Genomic DNA, 24156 nt, shown 5'->3' with positions numbered 1-24156 from the left:
TCCCCTGCCCAGGCAATTAAGTGACTCAAGGCGCTCCCAACTCCCTGAGCCCCGTGCAACCCAGGCTAAGAGCAGCCTGTCCAGGTTTGATGGATTTCTGCTGGAGAAGGTGCAGCTTTTCCTGCACCTGCTGAGGCAGGGGAGCCTTGTAGTGCCTCACCTGCAGGAAAACATGGAGTGCTTTTGCCCCTCACAACCTCACATCCTTAAAACTGCTGTCCTTGAGACATCAGTTGCTGCCTGGTATCCAAGAATCTTAATTGAAACTGTGATTTATGGAGTTTTAGAATACCTACAATATCTTTGCCTTTGGGGATCTTTCATAGTTCTATTTCGGAAGCTTTTCATAATCTCCAAAGGGAATTATCTCAATGTAATTAGGCTTGTCAGAACCTCTTTCTCTCAAAGTAACTTGTGAAGCTGTTTTTGCCACCGTTTTCTGCACCCCATAGAAATCCCATAAACTTGAGGTATTGTGGAGCAGAAAGACTAAGGAAAGCCTCAAGTGTCTGTGGGACTGAGCAAGGAATGTGGGATACAAATCTCCAGGAAATGAGCTTTTAAACTTGCCCAGCTTGTGGAGCAATGTGTGAATTTTACTGCCATTTCTGGTTACAGTCAATGGAAATAGAGGCTGGGGCTTTGCTCAGTGTAACTCGATTCAGTTGGGTTTTAACAACTGTGAGGCAGCAACAAAACATCCCAGCTTGGACCCGTTGTTATCTCTTGGCTGTGGCTGCCGTTCCCAGCAGGGATGGAGAGCACTACTCCAGGCTGACTAATTAAGGAATGACAGCTGGTTGGAAATAATCATTCCGCTTTTGCAAGAGCCATGAGCAACTTCACAAGAATTCCTGGAAAAAATGAACCTATAAACAAGATGAATATGTAGAAGCTCTGCTTGCACTGTGAGAAGCTGCAAGGTTCTTGTGGGGGTCGGAATCACACCTTGAGAATGTCTGCAAGGGCAGCTTGGCCTTGCTGGGATCGCTGGGATGAGATGTCAGTGCTTCCATCGGGCCTTGCAGTTGTTCAGCAGCAGAGCTGCAGGGAATTGGGGTGAATTCTGTGGTGATGCCACTTCAAAGCCACCTGGGAAACTGGCTGTATGTGGAGGTGGGTGGGGTGAGCAAGAGGTGCTGCTGAGGGAAGGGAAGAGCTGGACTTGGAGATGCCTATCAGTGTTCTTGCACAAGGGCTGGAGCCCAGGAGTCAGGACTGGTGACACCAGCTGTCAGGAATTCTGAAATCCTTCTTCTGCCATCTCCATTCTGCTGGGAATGGACAGGACAGATCAGAGCTGTCTAATTGCTTCTTCCAGCCAACAGGGCAGGATCCACCCATCACCTCCTCATCTCCAACTAGCAGGTTTAAGCGCTGGAGAGAGAGATTGGAGTCTGAATTGGGATGTGTGTGATGGAGGGAATGACCCCAAAATGAAGTGTTTTAAGAGAGAAGCAGAGCAAGTTTATTAGGAAGAGAAGATATAATAGGGAAAACAAAATATGTATTTGGGAGCAGAAAGGGAAAGGATGAAGGATTTAAAAGCTCTAAAATACAGTAAGAAAGTGTAGAATGAGTCAGGGTGGGAAAAGAGAGAACACAAGAAGCTGTAGTAGATGCCATTAAATAAATGCATCTGTCAACTTCCTGGTGAAATATCTGAATACCGTGTTCATTTCCAGCCTAAAAAACAAGCTGTGTTATCTGCCCCCAGAGTCATGGCTCAGATGGTGGCAGGACATGGGAGTGTCTCTGGGCAGCAGTGCCTTTGGAGTCTCCATCTCTGGAGGTGTCCACGGAGATGGCACTCAGTGCTCTGGGCTGGGGATAAGATGGGCATGGGGCACAGCTTGGACTCGATGGTCCTTGTGATCTTTTCCAACCTTAATGATTCCGTGATCCTGTGAGATTCCAAGGCTGTAGCCTCTTCCCAAAGCCTGCTGCCCTCTTCTTCCCCTGGGCAGCAATGGAGGCACAGTGGAATTGAGTAGGGGCACAGCACAGAGGGAAATTCACTCTACAGTCTGCTGGTGTGGAAGTCTGATGGTTTTGGTGACATTTGTGTCCCTGCACTCTGTGTCACAGTGCTGCTGTGCTGTAATTTTATTGGGTGTTCCTAGAATGACACCATGTTTAGGAGGCAGTTCTTAGTCTCCATCCCTGGGAAAGCTGGCAAAGATCTCTGAGGTATTTTCTGATAAAGGGAGAAATGCAATGGCAGAGTCCCAGCATAGCCTGCTGAAGGAAAGTTAGGGGGGATAGGTGGATAAAACATGGGATTTCTGCTGAATTTGCCGACCCAAGCCACCTGTTTGATATTCTCAGTGTTCCTTGCTTGCAGCTCCCAGAATCCACAGGTTTATTTAGCCTTCAGCTGCCAGAGGACATGAGATGTTCCTTACTCATTTAAGGACACACTAATTGGATGCACAGTTAACAACTTATAATCACTCTAATGAGTGTTTTTTACGTATTCATATTGAAATAAAATGAAATCAAAGACACCCTGCATAGTTCCCTGGTGGCACGTTTGCTTTCCAGAATGGTAACTGGTGTGGGCTGGCTGGGTCCCAGTCAGTGAGGGGCTGCTGTGTGTTCCCTGCTGGGGAAGAGCAACCCTTGCACTGGTTTGTGCCCCTGTGAGAGGGGTCTGGTTAGGACTTGTAAATAACTGGGATGGCCCTGCAGAGACTACAGCTTCAAAAACCATGGAAAGTGTGGCTGTCCAGAAACACTAAAATCCATGTTTTTGTAGAGTCACTCCAAACATCTCCTGCCTTTATTCCTTTCTGGATTCCCCTCCAGCTGTCTCCTGGGTTTGTACATGTCATTGTCGTGTGTGTCATGACGGGGTGGTTGAGTCCTTCCATTGCCTGTGGCCACAGTTTTTGTCCTGTCGTCCAAAGCCCATGTGCCACGTGTTTTCCACACCTTCAGAGAGGGCTCAGGTTAAGCTTGAGCCAAGGCAGCTGGGCAGGGGAGGGAGGGTTGCTATAAGCAGGACACTGTTCATTTTCCAAGTTCTTTTCAGTTTGTGCAACACATCCTTATGGAAGAAAGAGGAGGAGATTAATTCTTTTGAGATGGAATTGTGTTTTGAGTGGGGGTAGATGTAGTTTCTAAGGAGTTATCCATAATCCAAGATGGCAGGAGTAAAGGAATTGGGTGATTTACTCCATTGTATGTTTTACCTGAGCTCCTTGTTCTTCTTGAGACAGAAGGGAAGAAGGCTGAAATAGATACAGACAGTGTTTGAGGACACTCAGTTTGTCCTGCTAACCACTCTGCCAGTCCCCTGGGCACGAGGATGGGGAGGGCAGGGCTGGGGGAAGCTGGAACTGCCTGGGAATGAGGGACTTGGGAGCAGGGAGGAGGAGATGGTGGGTGTGCCATGGACAGCAAAAGGGAGCAGCTCATCAACAGCAGGGGCAGAAAGGAGGGAACTACTTGGGGAGAGAAAGGTGAGCTCAGAGAAGCATCTGCAGCTGAAGGTTTATAGAAATGCTTCCATCTTTTGTTGATGAAGGAAAGAGAGGGAAGCAACAGTAAGGAGCAATTCTGATGTGGAGAGAGCACTGCAATAAAGGCAGAGGTGACTGCCAAGGGTTGTAGACACAGCTTGGGCAGAGAATTGCAGAGAATGATCCCTTTTCCTAGAGCTGGGGAAAAAAAGCATATTCTCTTGCATGTAAGTAGTGTATAGTGATTTTTTTTTTTTTTTTTTTTGCCTAGCTGTATGCAATTTAACTTTGGCAGAAAGTGCTAGTTGAATACATTGACAGGTTTAATTGCTTTGGCTTGAGTAGGATGAAAGTGAATTTATTTCCCAGTGAGAAAAGCGTTGAAAGGCTGCATGAAAACCTGTCAGAGGAAATTGAAGCGGGGTTGGGGAGTTATCTTTACAGTAAATGGAATTGATAAACATGTCAGTTAAAAGGGGAATTTATTTATGATACTCAGGTTTTGTGGCCAAAAGTCTTTGAGAATTCCGTTCACTGGGAAAATGAATTTTATCTGTTCAATTGATTTGCTTTTTCATTATGCTTGTAGAGCAAGAAATTGTCACAGAGTAAAAAGCTGAAGTAACATTTGTTCCTTTTTTCCAGAACACATCAGTAATGGAGGATCAGAATGAAGATGAGTCTCCAAAGAAAAATACCTTGTGGCAGGTAGGACTAACATGGATGTAGAATGAGAGGTTCCAGGACTTTGTATGTTCCTGCTTTTGAGAAATGTCTGAATCCTGGGTCTCCATAATTATCCTTGGATGTTATTGGCTGTATCCTCCTGAAATTAGCTCAGCCTTCGAGTAAATGATGATGCCAGTGGATAATCCTCAAGAAATTACCAGTTTTGCTCAGATTTTATAGTTTGTGCTGACCTTGGAAGCACAATGCTCTGTCAAAGCATCCTTGGGAATAAATTTATATTTCTGAGCATGTGATTGTTTAAAAAGAGAAGTTCAACATGACAAGGACTCATGACCCATTTGCTTTGAAGAAGTTTGGGAATATTTTGGAGCTGCCAATTGCTCCCCAGCAGCCCCTTGGCTCCTGAGGGGCTCAGAGGAGCTGGCATCACTCTGAGGCTGTGCTCAGTAATTAGCAGTGGCTCCTGCTGGGGTTTTCTGGGCCATCCTGATGTGGAGCTGAAGCTCCTAGGATTTTAATGAGGCATTCATGTGCGTGTCCCAAACATTGACAGGAGATATTCTGCAAAAACAAAGCCCTCGATTCTCAGTTTTTATTTGTGGACAACCAGTGCAACACTGACCTGAGGGTCTTGAATTCTTATTTTAACCACCAAAATCTGAGCAAAACATTTGTGGAGACAAACTGCAATGTGCCCAGAAACCACTGCTTTGAGCTGGGAAAGGTAGTTCTAAAAACAATTATGTCCCTTGGAGTTTAAGTGTTAAGAGGTGTAAGGGAAGAATTCAAGACTTTCAGTGTAAGTAGTAATTTAGGAGCAAAGCTATGAAAGACTTTGAAAAGTCTTTGAAATTCATCTGTTGTAACTCATTTCTTGAAGAATGTGTTTTAAAATTTAGTTTTGATGATTTCTTTGCATCTTCTTACATGTTCTTCCTTGAGAGAGATTTTATTAAGCTGTTCCTATAGCTTAAATATAAATATAGTGTATATTTAAATATACACTAACATATAAATAATGTTCCTTTTCCAACCCCAGATAAGTAATGGAACTTCATCTGTGATTGTCTCAAGAAAAAGACCATCGGAAGGAAACTACGAAAAGGAAAAAGACTTGTGTATAAAATATTTTGACCAGTGGTCTGAATCAGATCAAGTGGAATTTGTGGAACACCTCATTTCCCGAATGTGTCACTATCAGCATGGACATATTAACTCCTACCTGAAGCCCATGTTACAGCGGGACTTTATCACTGCACTGCCAGGTAAATCCAGGGCCTGGAGCACGGGGCTGCTCTGGGCTGTGCAGCCCCTTGGAACCTCCTCCGCATTCCCATTGTTCCTTAGAGAGCCAGTGCTGCTTCCTGCTGCAGAGAAGGGCAGCAGGGTGGCTGAATGCCTTCTGTGATTAATTGAGTTGGCCACTGGATGCCAGTGTTGTTCCATGTTAAAATAGTCAGACTGGTGTATCCCAAAGAATTAGTGCCGGAATTGGAACTGAGTTGTCACAAAAGTTGTGTATCTGCAAGCTTTGGTTTGAACTCCATTTTCATACAGAAAATGATACTGCAGAGGTATTTTAGTTTAGAAACTCTCACATTTTAATGTTCTTCTGAGCTTCTCCTTAGATGAGTGCATCTGGTTTGTCTACTCTTGTTGCTGACCTGAGAGCAAAAACACTTGTGGATTTTTATTGTATTGTCCAGCCCGGACTCCTCCTTTCAGTTACTCACAACCTCTTCTGACACCCACAAGTGTCAGCCTGTGTTGATATGTTCAGATATGAAATCTGTTTTTACACTTGCTCTATGATTTTTTTCAAAAAATGCAGAGCAGCAATAGTGGATGTATAGAATCTCTAGATTGTAATCTGCTGGTAACGTATTTATTTTTTGATAAGTTTTTGGAAGAAATTGTATCTCTGGAATCTAGCTGCTAGGGGCAGTGATTCATATGATTCTTGGAAAGGGAAAAGTGTGGACATTGTTTGCAGAGTGGGAAATCAGCCTGGGTAAGTGGTCAGTGTGTTCTGTGTGCCCCTGGCAGCCCACTGGCACAGCTTCACCCTGAAGTGTGCGAGCAGCCTGTGATGTTATCCCAGGAATGCGAGGACAGTTCTGAACACTGAGAGTGGAAGAGGCCATGCAAAGCCTAAAAGCTAAATCCTAAAAATCCAAATCAGCTGCTCCTCCTAGGACTGACTCTCCAGACCCTTCATGTGCGAGTCTGATCTTCAATTAAAATTTTATTTTGTTTACTTTTATACCTCAGGGCTGATACAAAGTTATACAGATCTTTCATGTTACATATTTATGCCCTAGAAAATTTTGGGAGCTTTGTAAGGTGACACTTGTTTACACCACATTTGTATATACCAAAATACATCTTTACAACTTCTGTTGCTTGTCCCCTGTGTAAATACTGGGAATTGTTCCCGTATTCAGCCTTCCTTGAAGGTCCTGTGGTGTGAGAAGAACATCTGTCTAAATTTACCCAGGATCTTAATCCCAGCTGATTGAAATCAATCCTATGTTGAGCTGCAGTCACATTAAAGGAGTACTGGAGTACCACTCTCAGGCACATGGAGGGATTTTTGGGGTCATTTTGTGCAGGGCCAGGAATTGGAGTTGATGATCCTTGTGGATCCCTTCCAACTCAGGATATTCAATGATGCCTTTTTAGAAGATAGCTTTCCTTGTCTTGAAGAAGTCAGATTCTTTTGTTGTAAATAGGAGTAGTTTTTGCTCACTGTCCTGACCAATTTTACACTTGTGAGAATGTAGGAAAAATGGAAGAATAGTTGATAGAATCTGGCTTCCTTGTTTTCAGTGACAGAGTGGTAACTGTTGCATGTTTCCTGACCTAAGTGACTGTCTTGTATCTAATGTTGATCCCATTTAGAGAGTTGACGTCCCACATTTGGGTTTCATTTTCATACAAAGTGATATTTATACACAGACCTTTGCAATCCCTGTGAATTTTAATTGTTTGAATTTATTATTGAAATTCAACCAAACCTTCAGCTGCTCCCTCTAATCGACAACAGCTCTTTTTCACCATTTTCTGTTAAACTGTAAAGACTCCGTAGAGGCATAAGGATGGGTGTCATATTTTCCTTTGAAAAGTCTACCAATAGATGTCAAATTCATTTTACTTCAGAAAATGGAAAGGCTTTAGTACCTATTTCAGAAATTTTCTAAAACAAATCCCTGTCTTTTAATGTAAAAGAGGGATATGCAGCTATTTCAGGCCTTAATCTGTCTTAAACTTAGTTCTGCATGTTGTCTGACATAAATCTATTCTTGAGATTTTACTGCTAGCAGAAGTTCACAGGTTTAAATTGCTACATCCAAAAGAGATGTCAACTGAAATATTTACCCTAATTAACATAATAGGATCAGGTCCAAAGCACAGACATGAAGGACAGGGCCACTAGACATACATTATAGTTACCTAAATTATGTAGAATAAATCAATAAATGAGTAAGACTCATATGTATTCGTTTCTGCTGCTGTTCATTTTTATGAAGGCTGTGTGAAATTCAGTGTGCAGTGGAGGACTGCATGAATATACTTTCTTCATGCTCTAAAAAAAACCAGTTCCTTTGATTTGTCAGGACTATTTGAAGCCTAAAGTGGGCTGTCATGAGATAAAATGGAAAATTAAAAAAGGTCGTCATCTCCTGGTTTGAAAGTTTTTTTTCATGCTTGGCCAAGGGGTATATGTTACTAATGAAAATTAAGTTATTCAACATCTCAGGTTCAGGGGAGTTTTGTGGAAAGCAAAATTGCAGGTCCTTTGAAATAAGGAACAGACTTAGCAGTGACTTTTCCACAGGGAAGAATTTCTCTCCAATGTTCCATCTAACCCTGCCCTCTGGCAGGGAAGCCATTCCCCCTTGTCCTGGCCCTCCAGTTCCTGATGCAGAGGAACTTTCTTGCAGCCCTTTCTGACACTGGCAGGGGCTCTGAGGTCTCCACACAACCTTCCCTTCTCCAGGCTAAACATTCCCAGCACTCCCAGCCTGGTTCCATAGGGGAGCTGCTCTAGTCCCTACGGCAGCTCCAAGGCCTTCTCTGGACTTGCTCCAACAGTTCCATGTCCTTGTGTTGGGGACACCAAAGCTGTGATCCCTGCTCCAGGTGGGATTTCAGGAGAGCAGAGTGCAGGGGAGAATCCCCTCCCTGGGCCTGTCCATGCTGCTTTTGCTGCACTGTTGTGCTGATTCTCCCTGCAGGGCAGAAGGATGTTCCAACAGGCAGGAAAGACAAAACCTTGGTCATATTTTGGTGTCCCTGTGTGCACCCACCAGTAACTGGCGCCCCTGCCAATGGCAGTGTTCTCACATTGTTGCCGTGCCCCGAAGCTCTGGATTCTCAGTGTCTTGCAAAGCTGCTTTGGTTGTTTCTGTGCACTCACTGACAGCTCTTCATTTCTTTGTAGAGCAAGGCTTAGATCACATAGCAGAAAACATCCTTTCCTATCTCGATGCCAGATCCCTGTGTGCAGCAGAGCTGGTGTGTAAGGAGTGGCAGAGGGTGATCTCGGAGGGGATGCTGTGGAAGAAGCTCATTGAGAGGATGGTACGCACAGACCCGCTCTGGAAAGGGCTCTCGGAGAGGAGGGGTTGGTAAGTGCTGAGCTCCGCTGCTGCACAGCCTCCTGCACACATCCTCCCAGGGAGCTCTGCCCAAAAGGAGCTTTACAGTGAAGGGGAATTGCTGAGCAACTGATCTCTGCTGGGGCTGGAGGCCAAAGCTGTCAGCTCCCCTTTCTGCTCTGCCTTTGTCCCTGTTCTTTTGTGCTCTCATGTCTGTCACCATTTTTTCTTGCTTAGTCTGTGCAAATTTGGAATTTCTATATTGCGAGGAGAACTGTCAGTTCCATCAGCTCACAAAAAACAGTGCCAGCACATTTGCAGGGTTTTTTCTCAAGTGAAGTATTTCCAATTGTACTTTTTTTTTTTTTTTTTTTTTTTTTTTTGGTTTGGTTTGGTTTTGGGGTTTTTTGTTAGTTGGGGTTTGGTGTTTTTTTGTTTGTTTGGTTCATTGGGTTTTTTTGCTTAAAGTATGAAATAGCAGCTTGGGCTGCAAAAGCCTCTCAAAGAGAAACCCTTGCTGTTTGTGGCAGTGGAGATTTCCTGTCCTTCCCAAGTTTCTGGAGAGCTGTTCTGCTTCAGAAACCTGTTTGCCTGTGCTCTCTAGTGGTGTGCCTGAGCAAAGGCATGTGCAGAGCAACAGGATGGCACAAGGATGAAACTTTGTAGAGCAGGAAATCAGAACTGGAAAACACTTGTTATCTTTTTAACTTTGGACATTCCAAATACTTGTCAAATTGCAAAGTCACAAGAGTTGTAATAGTGATACTAAAAATTCTCCCAGGTATTTCTGAAAATATGTGCTGAGGGTTTGTTTTGGGCAGGCTTTGCATTCCTGTGAAGTTTGAATTCTTTGTGGTATATTGAAAACTGTGTTTCTCCTTCTTTCTAGGGATCAGTACCTGTTTAAAAACAGACCAACAGATGGGCCCCCCAATTCGTTTTACAGGTCCTTATACCCAAAGATAATCCAGGATATAGAGGTAGGTGTTCTGATCTATCCTGTCTGCAGGACAGATACTGGTGCTGATTTTGGGGTTTCAGAGGTGGTGAATGTTGGAGCAATGCATCTGTGTCACTGTTGCTCTTGAGATGATGTAAAAAACACCCTCAGCGGCTCCCTGGCACAGCACAGGTGCGTTGGTTTAGGTGTTAACAGCATCCTTTTTGCAATTTAAAGAGTTTTGGAACCCTCCTGAGACTATGAATTTTAATAAAATATCTGGTTTAGGACACACTACTCCAAGATAATTCCCTGTATTGCTGAATGTTCAGTATATTGGTGATACACTCACTTAGAAGGTGATCTGAGGTTGATGCCTTAAACAGCAATTATTTTAAATGTAACTAATCACTTCTAAAGCACTTGCTGACTGTTGCAAATACAGCTTTGGTCCTCATAGGGGATTTTTCCTCTCTCAAGTGGTTTGATGGGAGCAATCATCAGTCCTCTGGTGATGAACCCACAGGGCCATCAGTGGTACAGAAGTTTCAGATATAAAATTTTGCTTATCTTGTTTTGAGATTTACAGAGCTGGGCTTGCCTTGGCAGTTTTGAAATATTTGTGATAAATCTGGATCATCCCAGTGTTCTGCCAGCAGGAGAAAATGCGTCTTGCTCTGTTTGCTGTACTCACCACAAAGCTCTGAAGTTACACCCAGACTATCATGGATTTATTTCAGGATGGGAAAATATTGGTCTGAAATTCATTAGTGGGGAAATGTGTTTTGATGTTGAAGACAGATGTGAACTAATGGAATCACTGTGTGGAATGGCAAATGGCAATTTATGCTTCTTGGCACTCAGAAAACAAAATTATCCTCAACTCTGAACGCAGCTGTAAAATGGTTCTGCTGGAAGCCATAATGTATTTTCCAAATACCTTTTTATAAACCTTGCTACATCATTTATAGACATTTAAAGAACTGAGCATGAAATACACCTTAGGCAAAATGTGACCAAACTTGATATTTACCTGTGAGCTGAATGATCCACTTAGTTACGGGAGGGAAGATGCATTTTCCCTGTAGGGAATGACAGTGATGCTGCAATGATAAGAAGCCTGTGGGATTAAGAGCTTTTAGTGTGATATTTTCTTGATTTCTGCACAATTCTGGCCTAGTTCTGTAAAGAAAATGGGCAAAAAGCAGCATGAAAACGTTTGCACAGAACACTAAAACAGTTTGGCATTACTGTAACTTGCACTTTTAATGCTGTTCTTCTGAAATTCATTTGTATAAGTGGAACATTTGTGTAGGCACTGTTGTTATTAGAGATGGAAGGACTCCTTAAAGGTGTTCTGAGGGCTTTTGAATTATCCCAATCTGCTCTTTAATGCTTTGGTTCTTTAGTTGCTGTAGATTTGCTTTCCAGTGCACAGAAACAAAGCTCCTGAATTGAATACTTCTTTCTAGGATGAAGCAAGTAGGAAAAACCCAAACTCCTTGTGCTTTTCTCATCCCCAATATCAATAATAAATGTAAAAAATTGTCAGTCTTTGAATAGCTGAGAGTGGGAAAAGAGTAGGATTTAAAAATGTATTGTAGCAATGAGTGTTTCTGCCACAGCAGATTTCCCCCTGCTTGCCTATTCCCTCAAGCCCTCTGAAATATTCCTGTTTGCCAGTTCTCTGACCTGGAGTGGGGTTGGTGTTTGTGCTGGTAGTCAAGGGCCCAATAATTCTTCCACTTCCAAAAATAAATCACCCTTTAAAGTACTTTTCAGAAATTGCTTCCCTAAAGGGCTGTCAAAATAAGCTTTTTAACACTGTTTAAAATGCAGAGAGTGAGTACCAATAACAACCAAACCTAGCTTTAAGATTAACTTTTTCCTCCTCTGCCTGTTTTATTGCTCTTCCACAGTTTTGTGCTTTCTCCATTCTTCCATGTTTCACAGCAATGTGTAGAAGCTCTTAAATAAGACTTTCATCTTAGATGTGATGAAGAATTTTTTGTCTCTGAATACCAAAATGTTTTTTCTTCAAATATTTGCCTGGATCTTTAATTAAAGATCTTCCTGTTTCTGTCAGAGGATCAGAGTTTAGGGAGCCATATTAGCATTTATAGAATTCTATACATGTTGTTAAAAACAAATCCAGAGGATGGGATTTTTTTAATACAGTTAAATATATTTGATGTAGCACAAAAAATCTTGTCATTTGGTATTTTACCACAAAGATTGACCAAATCCCGCTAGATTGTTTCCAAGGGTGAGAGTTAGGAATTTATTGCAGCTGGTGCTAAATTGGGTTGTAGGCAGAGATAAGCTCAAAGCAGAATGTGCTCTCTGATGTCAGAATTTGAAAAATAATCCCAAACCTGAATTAACAATTGGAAGGAAAAATGAGGAATGATAAACAGCAAATTTTAATTCTTTCCCTTGGGCTCTACTTGCATTGTGTGTCAAAAGTTCATGCAACCACAGAGTGGTGGGAGCTGAAGGTAACATAGGCAGGGGTTTGGCAGAGGGAGCTTCCCTTGCCTCTCCAGAAATGTGGTGGTACCAGTGTCTGTTTACTTCACGCCAAACACATTTTAGGAACATAATGTCACTTCTGAAGTCATTTGATTTGAAAATAAGAGGACATTTAGAGATCAGAAACCAAATTCTTGGAAAGAGATGGTTACTCCCCACCTCCACTGTGAAGCCAAATATTTAATTAGGTTTCATTTCACAAGAGGTGGTCCAGTCCCTGCAAACCTCTCCAAGTCACACGTTGAACTGACAGGGTTCTTTAGGAGCTTTTTTTAAAGAGAAAACCTTTTTTGACTTGGGGGTTTATCCTAGGAAACTGGACTTGGTGTGAGACCTTGTTTGTGGAGGGCCCCGGCTGGAATGGGGTGGCCATTCCCATGGGGAGCTGTCCTTGGGCACAGAGCCAGGCTGGGAGGGTTAATCCTGCCGACTCCAGAACCCCAAGTCCCTGGAATTTTTCCATGTTATTTGTGAAGCGTGGCCAACTATTGTGTTGTCCCCTCAGGATCAGCACAAGTATCTATTTCTGGTGCTGAGTTGAGAAGACTTTATTTCATAAGTGTTCTCCTTATCTTGAGGCACATGGTGAGTGCCCTCAGTTTGTTTCCATGGAGACTTGGGTCCACCTAATTAAGATGAGAATAAAAATGTGGTTTTTTCTAAGACTTTAGAAAGATGTGATGCCAGGCCATCAGATAAACACTCCGTGTTCTTCTGATTTCTGGAAAAGTTTCGGTTTTAGGACTGGAAGTGAAATTTTAAAGCCTTGGGACAGTTTGAAAAGGGAAAGAAGTTGGTTCTTGTGCTAAGTCCCTGCCAGCACTGGGACTTGGTTGTTTATGAAGATTGCAGGGTATAATTTCTGAGGGAAATGAGTTTGTTTAGTACTGCTCTTAATTATGATGCTGGAGAAATTTTATGTGCATGTGTGGGGAGAATCTGGTCAGCATTATATGCCTAGAAATTTTTTCAGTCAGCCTTTGAAATCTCTATTCCACAGGTGCTTTCCAAAAAGCATTTCTTAAAGATGAAGCTGGCCAAGGAGAGGGGAGGCTCTGGAGCAGGAGGGACCAAGTTCTTGTGGTGCATGGCACAGATTGCAGCTCTCCTCTGAGCAGGGCAGAACTCTCCCCTCAGCTGCCCTGGCCACGGGCTGGGGCCCTGGCTTGGCTCCTTTGGTTCCCTTTGCCCCACGGCACTCCTGCTTTTTAACTCACAGGGGCTGGAGAGCAGCCCTGGAAGGGGACCTGGGGGTCTTTGCTTATCAGAGCCTCTGAATTTGATCATGAATGGAATATTAAGCCCTCTCTGCCCTGGTGACACAAGTTCATTTACTTGTGCCTTCCCTCTGCCATGGTCAGGAGGGATTTTCCTTTTTCCCTTTGAGGAAAGTATGAGAAGAACAAAGGGTTGGATTTTCATGGCCTAATGCGTCAGGAGAAATCCCTACATACGTAACAAATGTGGATGTTCCTTTTTGCTGTCCCATTTGTCCTGCAGGAAAATTGTGTATTCAGAGGGAACAGAAACTCCTTGGTTTATGGGATTAAGATAAACCCACTTACTCTGCAATAACATTCACAAGGATAAAAATGCAGTTGTTAGCCAAGGAGCTGAACACAGTGGTAAAAAAACCCTGCTCCTAGTAGATTATCCTTAACACTTCCAATGTATAGTTAATGTTCCAGCTGTTAATGCAGATTAATTGCATTTTTTTCACTGTGCATATTCGCACCAATGAATATATTCTGGCATGGTCAAGGCTTGGCTACACCTCTGTATCTTGGACTATTTTCTGTTTGTACTTTTCTCACTAAATGCCTTTCTTTCTTTCAATCCATTTGTGCACCACTTCAGCTGCCAAATGGCTCTCCTGCTGTGGCAAATGCTAGGTCTTCCCTTGTACGTCCAGATTTTGTTGGTTGTGCAGCATTTGTGAGCTCTTCGCTGCTGTTGCTCTGGTGAGCTTTTAGGAGAGTGTGAGAAACTGTGGGTGTGAACTCGGAGACTGTTCTCCCTTTTATTGGGGAAACCTGAGTTCAGAGGCAGAGAAGATTTTTGAGGGCATCTGTAGAAAATGCAGCAGTGGGTTTTGGTTGTCTTGGTGCAGGTTTGGAACCATAAATACACAAACTGTGGGATTCTTCAGCCCTGACTCCCTGACGCTCGTAAGAGGCCACAGACACAGTGATCTCCTCACCCCTCATACCTGCTGTCCTCCCAGCTTGGTGTATCCAGTTAGGATCTCTCCTGGCAGGAGGATGCAGATGAAGACTTTCACTCCCTGCACCATGGAGCAATGACCAGAAATTCCCTGTAGCAGAAGCTTTCATGTGGTTGCCAATTCTTCATTAACCGTGTTCCTCTCGGAGGGTCCTCCAGTTGCCCACCCACTCAGTCTGTTCAGTCATCCCAAATGTTATTTCTCTGGATGTGCACATCTGGTTTCACTCCACTGCCCAGGGAAGTGCTGCTGTACTTTCTGTGTGTCATGGCTGTTTTCCCAGCATCCCAAGAATTAAGGCAGCGTGAGGGGATTTTACAAGTTCTCCAAAAACAGGCACTGTTTTCCCACAGTAGCCACACCACATAATGGCTATATGGAATGACATCTCCTCACAGAACTGAACTGTGCACTTGCATGTACCTTACTGCCCTCACAGAGGTACACAAGACTTTAGTTTCCTTTATCTGAAGCCAGCATTTTCTTATGGGGAGCAGCTGGAGTAGCTTCCTATAGTGAGCCTGTGAGAATTGAGGCAGCTCGTGTCCCCAGTGCCTGGTGAGCAAACTTCCACTGCATGCTGCTCTGTTTGGGGAGCTGTGACCAGCAGCATTTCTGATCTGAGGGGTTCCCAGTGTATTCTGGAGCTGTTGGGAGTGGCTGGCACAGGGAGATGAAGTGTGGAAGTGCTCACAGAGCCTTCACAGCTCCTCTGGCACATGCTTGGTGCAAGCTTAGTGCAGACCTTTCCAAGAACAGGGCTTTGGGGAAGCTCTCCCTTAAGACTATTCAGAACTGAGTATCTGAACAGAAATAGTTTTTAAAACTATTTAAATTGGCTGACTGGGATCTCTGATGCCTTATCCCCTGTGCCTCTGGTGTTACTATTACATATTTAAATCTGCTGCCTTCAGATATATAATTATATTGGCTCCTGCTGTTGATGCCTGCAGTCCTCTCCTGTTTCTGAGGGTCAAAGGCGTTGATGAGCTGCAGTCGTGCCCTCCTAGCCCAGATGAGATAAAGCTTGGGAATTGCCTGTCCTTCCCTCCTCCAACCCTGCACTGCATGCTGAGCAAGGAGATGAGCTGGGCTGATCTCTCCAGAGCAGTGCCAGCTTTTGGCCCAGTTCCCAGTGTGCCAGTCAGCAGGGCACAGGCTGGCCAGGAAAGCTGATCCCAAATTGACACCCTCACTTTCGTTGGTTTCCCCACCAAATTGGAAGGGAATGAGGGGGGTGAGTGATCTGTCAGCTGCTCCTCTAGAAGCGTCTCTTCATATTTGTGATTTAGACAAATTCCTGGGGCACATCAGGTTTTTATTAGGACTGGGTATAATTCTCTCCAAATTGCATAATGGGAGACAATTTAAGGAGCAAACAAGTGGAAGACAAAGTGGAAAGTCAGTTTTCCCTTGAAGCAGACATGTTTTCCTAGAATTGGGATGTCACACTCCACTTCTGTCTTTACTGAGGGTTCAGTCAGTTTTAATCTAGGAGGAGCTGCAGATGTGCCTGCTACTGCTTTGGAAGTTAGGATTACATAATAAATATGCTTTTCCAAACAAACTGCCAGTCTGTCATCTTCTCCCCAGGTTTCCATGCAGTATTTGGGGAGGATTGCAGGGAAATAGCTAAACAGATGGCCTATTCTGATGAAAGCATCCCAGCCTGCCCAGGTGCTGCAGGTGTTGGCCTGGAGTTCTGGGCACACGTTCTCTTATGGTTGTATTAGGATCTTCCTATCCAAACCCCCACATTTCTTTGAATCCAGCATTGATTTTCCAACAAGGACTAAAGCTGATTAAGACCTGAAAATCATGCTGGTTCTGCTGTGAAATAGTTTGCAGTTTTTTAAGGTGTATCAGGTCTCTCTCCTTAAAAATACCTTTCAGAATGAAAATGTTGAGAATTACTTTTCCACAGATTTCAAGTGGGGCGAGGAAAGCAAGTGTAGGTTATTTGAAACCTTATAGTTCCTGTTGAGTTTTATTTTTATCAGGATTTTAGTACTTTCAGGGGGGTTTCATATCTCAACACCTCTTTCCAAGGTGTGTAAGTACAATTAATGGGTGATATGGCTGGGTAGGGGAAGGGAAGACCCAGGAAATCCCTTCACCCACATGTTGGAATCAGCAGTTCTGTCATGTTGGTCACCCAGGTGAGGCTAGACAAGGCACCGTGAGAGCTCCTGGTCTCATCTTTGCAGATTTTGTTGGTTGGTCACATAAATGTAGGGGGAAATGGTTCTGGAATGTATCTCTCTAATGGCTCCTTGCAAAATTTTCATTAAGGCTGGTTGACCATGGTTTCCTCCGTAAACACAGCTTTTGACATGACAAATAACAGAAGTGCTAATGGTAATTCATTGTGGTTTGTGTGTCTTTATTGGGAGCAGGAGAAGAGATTTGTTTTATGTCCTTCAGATTCAAAGATGGTGTGTGTTAAAGTTGGAAGCTGGGGGGTGTGGGACAGTCCTGGTGCAGCCTGAGGCCCAACTCCTGTTTTTGCCCTCTGGTCAGACTATAGAATCCAACTGGAGGTGTGGGAGGCACAACTTGCAGAGGATCCAGTGCCGCTCTGAGAACAGCAAAGGGGTCTACTGTTTACAGTATGATGATGAGAAGATCATCAGTGGCCTACGAGATAACTCCATTAAGGTGAGCACTTCCCTTTGTCCTTGCCCTGGCTGTGAGTGGGGTTCTGCCCTGGAAGCAGCCTGTGCTTCTTGGTGTCTCTTCGTGGGACACTGGTTAGTGAGGGTGGGATGTCTGAGCCTGGCAAAGTCCTCACCTGCACTCTGCTCTGGAAGCCTGGGGCACTGCCAGGGATCACGTCCATTAACTACAAAGATTGCCCTGGCATCAGTGTTCCCTCAGGAGAGGGGAGGTCTCTGTGTACCACTGGCCTTGGCTGTGGCTGTTTCATTGTCAGGACTTCACTTCCATGCTCATCCTCCCTGGCGCTTCTTTGGCCGGACAGGATTTGATCTACTCATGGTGCTTGGTTATTTTTCACTGTTCTCTCAAAAACTTACATCAATACTTCCTAAAGCTAAAGGGAAGGACAGGGCCCCCTGATGGGGGTCTGGGGTCTGGTTTTCCTCCTTCCTTCGCAGCTGTGACAATGTTCAAGTCTCAGACCATGTTCTTGATCTTGATAAGCCATTTACCCGTCTTGTTTCTAACAGATTTGGGACAAAACAAGCTTGGAATGTTTGAAAGTATTGACGGGACATACTGGCTCAGTTCTTTGTCTGCAATATGATGAAAGAGTTATTGTAACTGGATCTTCAGATTCTACAGTGAGGTGAGTGTTAAGTTCCTGTACAAAAATAACTTGAGTTTCAGGGCTGGGAATATTTTCAATAATCTCTAAATATCAGAAAACATCCCTAAGATTAATGTGATATTTTGTATTCCAGAAGCAAGATACTCATACTTGGCAAAGGATCATATTAAATAATCTTTCTTCAAAATCTATTTTGTTCTTTTAGCATTAGGAATTTTGAAGGAGTATGACCTGTGGGATTCAAGGCATATCCTGAAGTTTTGGAGTGGCTGATGGCCAGCCATGCAACAATTTCTTCAGTTACAGTTTCTTTTAGTGCCCTCTGACACGTTGCAGTTGTGACTCTTACTGAGAGGGTGTTCAGTACACGTGGAGCGTTGCCTGACTTGCAGTTCTGCTGGCAGTGAGGACACTTCCAGCAGCCGTCTTCCTGCCTTGCCTGAGCCCTGCCAGGGGTTAGCCAGCCAGAGCTCTCCCGTAGAGACTGGGGCAGGCTTGTGCCTGTTCTCACCCTGCAGAGCCATCACTTCCCTTGGGATAACACTCCTCTCTCCCACAGAGTCTGGGATGTAAATACAGGGGAAGTTCTGAACACGCTGATCCACCACAATGAGGCCGTGCTCCATCTGAGGTTCAGCAATGGGCTGATGGTGACATGCTCCAAGGACAGGTCCATCGCCGTGTGGGACATGGCCTCCCCCACGGACATCACCCTGCGCCGTGTCCTGGTGGGACACCGCGCTGCTGTCAATGTGGTGGACTTCGATGACAAGTACATCGTGTCAGCCTCGGGGGACAGGACCATCAAGGTCAGTGGCAGAGCTCTGCTCCAGGCCCTTTCTGGTGTCTCTCAGTGAGCAGTGTCCTCTTGCTGGCTCTTGGTGACTTTGGGCACACAACTGCACTGGAATATTTTTCATGGAAAAGCAAAGCCCATTTGCTGTATGAACTCTTAGTCTCCAGATCAGTTGCTCTGTTGAATGTGGCACATCCTGTGACTTTTTCCAGTGGTATTTTTAATTTCACTTGGCAGTTCTGTCCAGACATGAAATTCCTCAGCAGTGCCTTTCCTCACCGTGCCTTCCGAGCAGCTCAGTCAGGCTGTGCCATGTTTGAAGGATTCAGAGGCTGCATTTGAAGGCTGTTACATACCAGAAGATTTGAGTTACCCAGAGTGCACTAATGTAACTAAGGCATTTCCACCCTGTCCTCTGTGAACCAGAGCTGCCTTAGCCTGGGCCAAGAAGTTCTTAGTGTTCCATGTCCAAATCTCTGCCAGGGATCCTGCTGCACTCTGTGTTGGAAAATGAGCCACATTATACTCTGTGTTACAATTTCAATTACAGTTCATTAAAAATGGGCAAAGTTGATTGAATCCTTTAAGGTTAAGACCAAGCTTAAAGGCCATTTGGACCTTCTCTTACTAAGAGCTTCCTAATAATTTCTTTGGTAAAAAAGTGTGAGGGTTTTGTGTTTGCCACCTCCAGTTTTAAAAATGATTTTTAACTTAGGAAGTGTAATCAAGGTTTAGAAACCATTTGGAGCAGTCTTTGCCACCTGAAAATATTTTAGATACAGCCCCCAGCTCTTCTCAGTGCCATAGCAGTGCCTGTGCCTCTGTCCCTGCTGGGTCCCCACTGGTGCCCGGGCCCTGCTCTTTGCCTCTGAAGATGCTCTGTGGGTTTTCACTCCTCTGTCAACCTCAGGCCACTCTGTCTGTGAATTCCTAGTGGCTTCTCGTGCGGTGCAGAAGCCCTGTTTGCTGCAGCTCTCAGGGAGTTTGTCCCCTGTCCCCAGGTGTGGAGCACCAGCACGTGCGAGTTCGTGCGGACCCTGAACGGGCACAAGCGCGGCATCGCCTGCCTGCAGTACCGGGACCGCCTCGTGGTCAGTGGCTCCTCGGACAACACCATCAGGTGGGTGCCACCAGCTGCTGTCTGTGAGTGACAGGGGCCTTCTGTCCTGAAAACAGGATTTCCCTCAGTTCTGATGCTGAAAAACTTCCTTGGCGTGGCTTTCCATTGGAGCAGATGGTTTCTGAATGGGGCTTACCTCAGTGTGGGAGTAAACATTTCACAACCCCATGAAAGAGTGGGACACTGAGGTTTCAGAGTGAACAAAACCTCTTCTCTACAGCTATATCCCCTTGTCGTCTGCTGGGAGAGATGGGGAAGACATTGCTCCCTGGTTTTCTTGCTTTCTGAACTTCTAATCAATGGCTTACAGAGAACAGAAAAAACTCTGTTAGAATTTCCCAGAATAACACACATCTGAGCTTTACTTGCATGTGATTCTGAATGATTACAATAATTTTAATATCTGTACTGTAGCTGCTCTGAATGGCACTTTTTAAAGCAAATTACATACCTCCCACAGCAAACCAGCCAGTAGATGCTTAACCCTGGGTGTAGGAATCAGCCTTTCTCCTGTGTTCTCCCCAGGCTCTGGGACATTGAATGTGGTGCCTGTTTAAGAGTGTTAGAAGGCCATGAAGAGCTGGTTCGGTGCATCAGGTTCGACAACAAGAGGATTGTTAGTGGAGCCTACGATGGGTAGGTCTGAAAGCAGTTCCCAAAATTTAGCCTTTCTCTTGTGGGTCTCTCAGGAGTCTGCAGACCATTTCTGTGGGGCTGATGGCAGGACTCCAGAGCACTTCTGGCTTGCTCAGTGTCTGCAGTGCAGTGTGGATTCATGGCAGTTACATCCATATCCAAATTCTCCATTTTTTTCTCTGCCTGGAGAGTTACTGAAAACAATTCAGGAACTGGGTTTGGCTGTAGCCTTTTATTTGCTCAGTGTCTGCCTGGGGTTGGTGGGCCCAGCTCCATTCCCACATTGCAGAGGGGTCTGTGTGTGCATTGTCAGCTTGTCTGTCACAGCCATCACAGAGCCATCACTGGAATGGCTGCTGCAAAGGCACCCAAAGCTACCTGGCTTTTACGAGCTTGAGCATTCGTATTTCTCACAGTGTGCTTGATCCTGAGGAAGTAGCTGTAGCGAAAACCTGGCAAGCTTTCTGGGGCTTTGGATGTTATTTTCTATGTTTTCATAATGACTTTCTTCTCTTACTTTTAGGAAAATTAAAGTTTGGGACTTGCAAGCTGCTCTTGACCCTCGTGCCCCAGCAAGTACGTTATGCTTGCGTACGTTAGTGGTAAGTAAAAATTAATTAATTTGGAGTAGTCAGGGGTGTTTTAGTGCATTATTGTGGGAATGTCAGGATGGTTTATGAAGTCTAGAGTGCTTAAGAATGAAGAAAAATTTATTATCATATCCTGAATGATTTGCATCTGGCCTTAAATGAAAGATCAAATTTTTCTGGTTTGAGATTCTCCGATACTCTTAAAAGAAGAAGAAATCATCATGATACTTTATCAAATCACTCTGGTTATTGGTGTGTGTCCCTAATATCACTGTAGGGCTGCTTTTAAATTTCCTCTTATTAACAAAGGGGCAAGAATCTTGTGAGCCTTTCCCAAATTTTTTTCCTAACCCTTAACTTTGGAAGGAAGAGCTGGGAAGGGGGGAGGAAGTTGAGTCCAACAGATTGCCACAGGAACTCTCAGCTCTTCAGAGGACAGTCACATTTAAGGCTTAAGTTGCTTAAGGTATATTTTTCTTTGTAATGAGGGCTTTGGCTTATGACAGCAGACTTAATTAAAAATAGATGAGGGAATTAATTCCTTGTTCTTTCCACCCAAATGTGTGTGGAACTTTACTTCGGGAGTCAGTTTGACAAGCCCATAGCAACTCAGAGTCCTTGACTGTAGGTGATGCATGTGCTTGGCATTTCCAGCTCCTGGAGAAGTGCTTATGTGGCTGGAAATGCTTCTCCTTTTTCTTTCTCTTAGTAGTCGTGGTATAGAGATGAGATTTAACAATTCTTTTATTTAGTTTTGGTGAAAAAGTTCTTTGTGTCTATGTTCTGTGGGTGTCCTGTAGCTCAGGTTGGAGTTTGTGATCACTTTGCCAGCTTGGGTTGTTCTCCAATAAAGGCAGAGTCCTCACTTTAAATGTAATGAGTGTGGATAAGCTGGACTAAAGGGAGAACCTCTTCTGGGTTTCTGTGCCACTTTGAGATTTGTTGGAAGAGGTGCTGGAGCATGTGCTCCCCTTTTTATGGCAGAGTTTGAATTCCTGGCTGCTGCTGTGTGAGTGTGAGGATCCTTTCAGCAAGGTGGAGCTGTGATGTGCTGTTTGGGGCTGCACAAAAACAGCATCAGCAGAGAATTCTGCAGGAGAAGGAGCCCGGGCAGAGCATCAGTGCCAGCCAGGGGCCAAAATTGCTGCTCCTTGGTGGACAGACAGCTTCCATCTGGAATAATCTCAGCCTGTGGCTGGGCTGGGCCCACTGAGGGAGGCTCAGGGTACAGCACTGAATTTGGGAGCAGTGTGTTTTCTGTAAAGAATTTACATACAAAAGCAGTTTTTCTTTGATCTGTGTATAATTATTAAGGTTTTTTAGTCAGCATAGCAGAGTTTGAACATACCTTGTGTGTCCAGATCCCTGTGATACCAGTGCACTGCCATGTTTCCCTCTTGCCTTGCTGACTGCTTGCTTCTTGCCCACAGGAACATTCAGGACGTGTCTTTAGGCTCCAGTTTGATGAATTTCAGATCATTAGTAGTTCCCATGACGATACAATTCTGATTTGGGATTTCTTAAATGTGCCACCGAGTGCCCAGAACGAGACCCGCTCTCCATCTAGAACATACACCTACATCTCCAGATAACAGTCTGCACTTTACTGCCCTCAGAAGGTAAGGCTGGGTCTGGGAAATGTCTGAAACACTCCCTCTGCCTGCAGCTCGGCTTAATGAGGTTTTCCTTAAGAAAATAAAACCTTTTTATGCCACTTCTTTCCCTATCTAGTCTTGGTGTGGTCATGCTCCAGCATGTCTTGTTGGCTTCCCCCTTCTGTAAGCCCTCATGGTTATAATTGGGTGTTCAGGCATGTTAAAAAGAGCTGTCATGTATTCACAGCGTTGCTGGGAATTGAGGAGCTTTGGTGTATGGCACAGACATTCCAGCTGTCCCATGAGTGGGAGCTGGCTGTGGGGAGCTGTGCAAGGAGCAGTGCAGGGCCTCTACAGGGATCTGAGCCTGGGGCAGGAACAGCAGCTCTCTGAGGAGCACAAGTGGCAGGGAGAGCTCTCAGAGCCCACCTGCACAGCTCAGAGCTGTCTGAAACAGAGCCCAGAACTCGCTGGAGTTTGGTTCCCTTTCCCAGTCACTCAGTCAGTGCTCAAAGCCCTTTGTTGGGGGTGTGGATTCTTCTCTCTGCCAACAATTGCACTTCAAACTACACCTACCTGTGAGTGCTGGGGCTTGGAAACACAGGCACTGCCTTCCAGAGCACAGCAGGCTCTGCCAGTGCTTCCCAGGAATGGAGACACCACAGCAAGAGGAGCTGGGAGTGACATTGCCCCAACAGGAAGGATTTACTTTATTTCTAGTAGACAGTGAGTACTTTGCTTAAACGTGGTGTGCAAAGCCTTCCTGCAAGAAAGGATTTTCATTGTCTCTCTGGATACATTTGTCCCTGCTGTGGCAATGTATTCCTCAGGTTTTTTTCGTTCTTTCAGGACCTCTGTGTCTGGCTGGGAAATCCCTTCCCTTGCACACTTTGAGGTGCTTCTGCTAAAAGATGAGTTTTCTTTCACCGCAGGAAAGGTTAGCTGCCTTCCCTGCTACTGAGCTCCTTTTAAAAGCGCCAGGGCAGCCTCCTCTCTGGATCTGACACTGGGATCTGTTGGCACATTGCTTTGCAGGGTCTGAGCCAGCAGCTGGCCATTGCCAGGCCTCTCAGCTGTACTCAGGCCCTGCAATATGGAAGAGCTCTAATGCTGTGAACATGGGCCATGTGCAGAATCTCAGCTAAACCTCCCCTTCCCAGCAGGTTTCAAGAACCCTGCTGCAGGGTTAGCTTAGTGAAACTCATGGAATGGCTCATCCTGCCTGAGGCAGGACAGGGACACCTGGAAAGGCTGCATTTTATAAACAGTCTCCATCTGCCTTCCAGTCCTGCATCAGTGCTTGCTTCTGTTAACTAAAATGATAATTTGAGATGGACAAAATCTGTTTTTAAATTACAGATTTGGCATGGGTCTTTAAAAGCAACATATAGGATGTCTTAACCACAAAAGAAACACAGAATCATAGACTATCCTGAGCTGGAAGGGACCCACAGGACCATCAATCCAGCTCCTGGCTCTGCACAGACCCCAACAATCCCCCCTGTGCATCCCTGGCAGCGCTGTCCAAAGGCTCCTGGAGCTCTGGCAGCCTCGGGCCGTGCCCATTCCCTGGGGAGCCTGGGCAGTGCCAGCACCCTCTGGGGGGAGAACCTTCTCCCAAAATCCAGCCTGGCCCTGCCCTGGCCCAGCTCCAGCTGCTCCCTCAGGTCAAGAAATGA

General features: G+C 44.9%; 1 protein-coding gene across 2 annotated transcripts in view; it reads left to right on the top strand.

The window, feature by feature from the left end:
* Positions 1-24156, top strand: part of FBXW11 (F-box and WD repeat domain containing 11) — a 48728-nt gene that overhangs the window by 20910 nt on the left and 3662 nt on the right. For both annotated transcript variants that reach the window (XM_041470153.1, XM_041470158.1), the window contains exons 2-12: positions 4110-4172; positions 5194-5419; positions 8599-8785; positions 9645-9735; positions 16972-17109; positions 17640-17758; positions 18300-18549; positions 19538-19656; positions 20182-20292; positions 20816-20894; positions 22313-22501. In XM_041470153.1, the coding sequence (XP_041326087.1) occupies positions 4122-4172; positions 5194-5419; positions 8599-8785; positions 9645-9735; positions 16972-17109; positions 17640-17758; positions 18300-18549; positions 19538-19656; positions 20182-20292; positions 20816-20894; positions 22313-22474 (1533 nt within the window). In that variant the 5' untranslated portion in view covers positions 4110-4121 and the 3' untranslated portion in view covers positions 22475-22501. The remainder of the gene's footprint in view (positions 1-4109; positions 4173-5193; positions 5420-8598; positions 8786-9644; positions 9736-16971; positions 17110-17639; positions 17759-18299; positions 18550-19537; positions 19657-20181; positions 20293-20815; positions 20895-22312; positions 22502-24156) is intronic.

The sequence above is a fragment of the Pyrgilauda ruficollis genome, unplaced genomic scaffold, assembly GCF_017590135.1.
Source record: "Pyrgilauda ruficollis isolate IOZ18807 unplaced genomic scaffold, ASM1759013v1 scaffold105, whole genome shotgun sequence".
NCBI lineage: Eukaryota > Metazoa > Chordata > Aves > Passeriformes > Passeridae > Pyrgilauda > Pyrgilauda ruficollis.
This window is presented reverse-complemented; position numbering and strand designations above follow the sequence as displayed.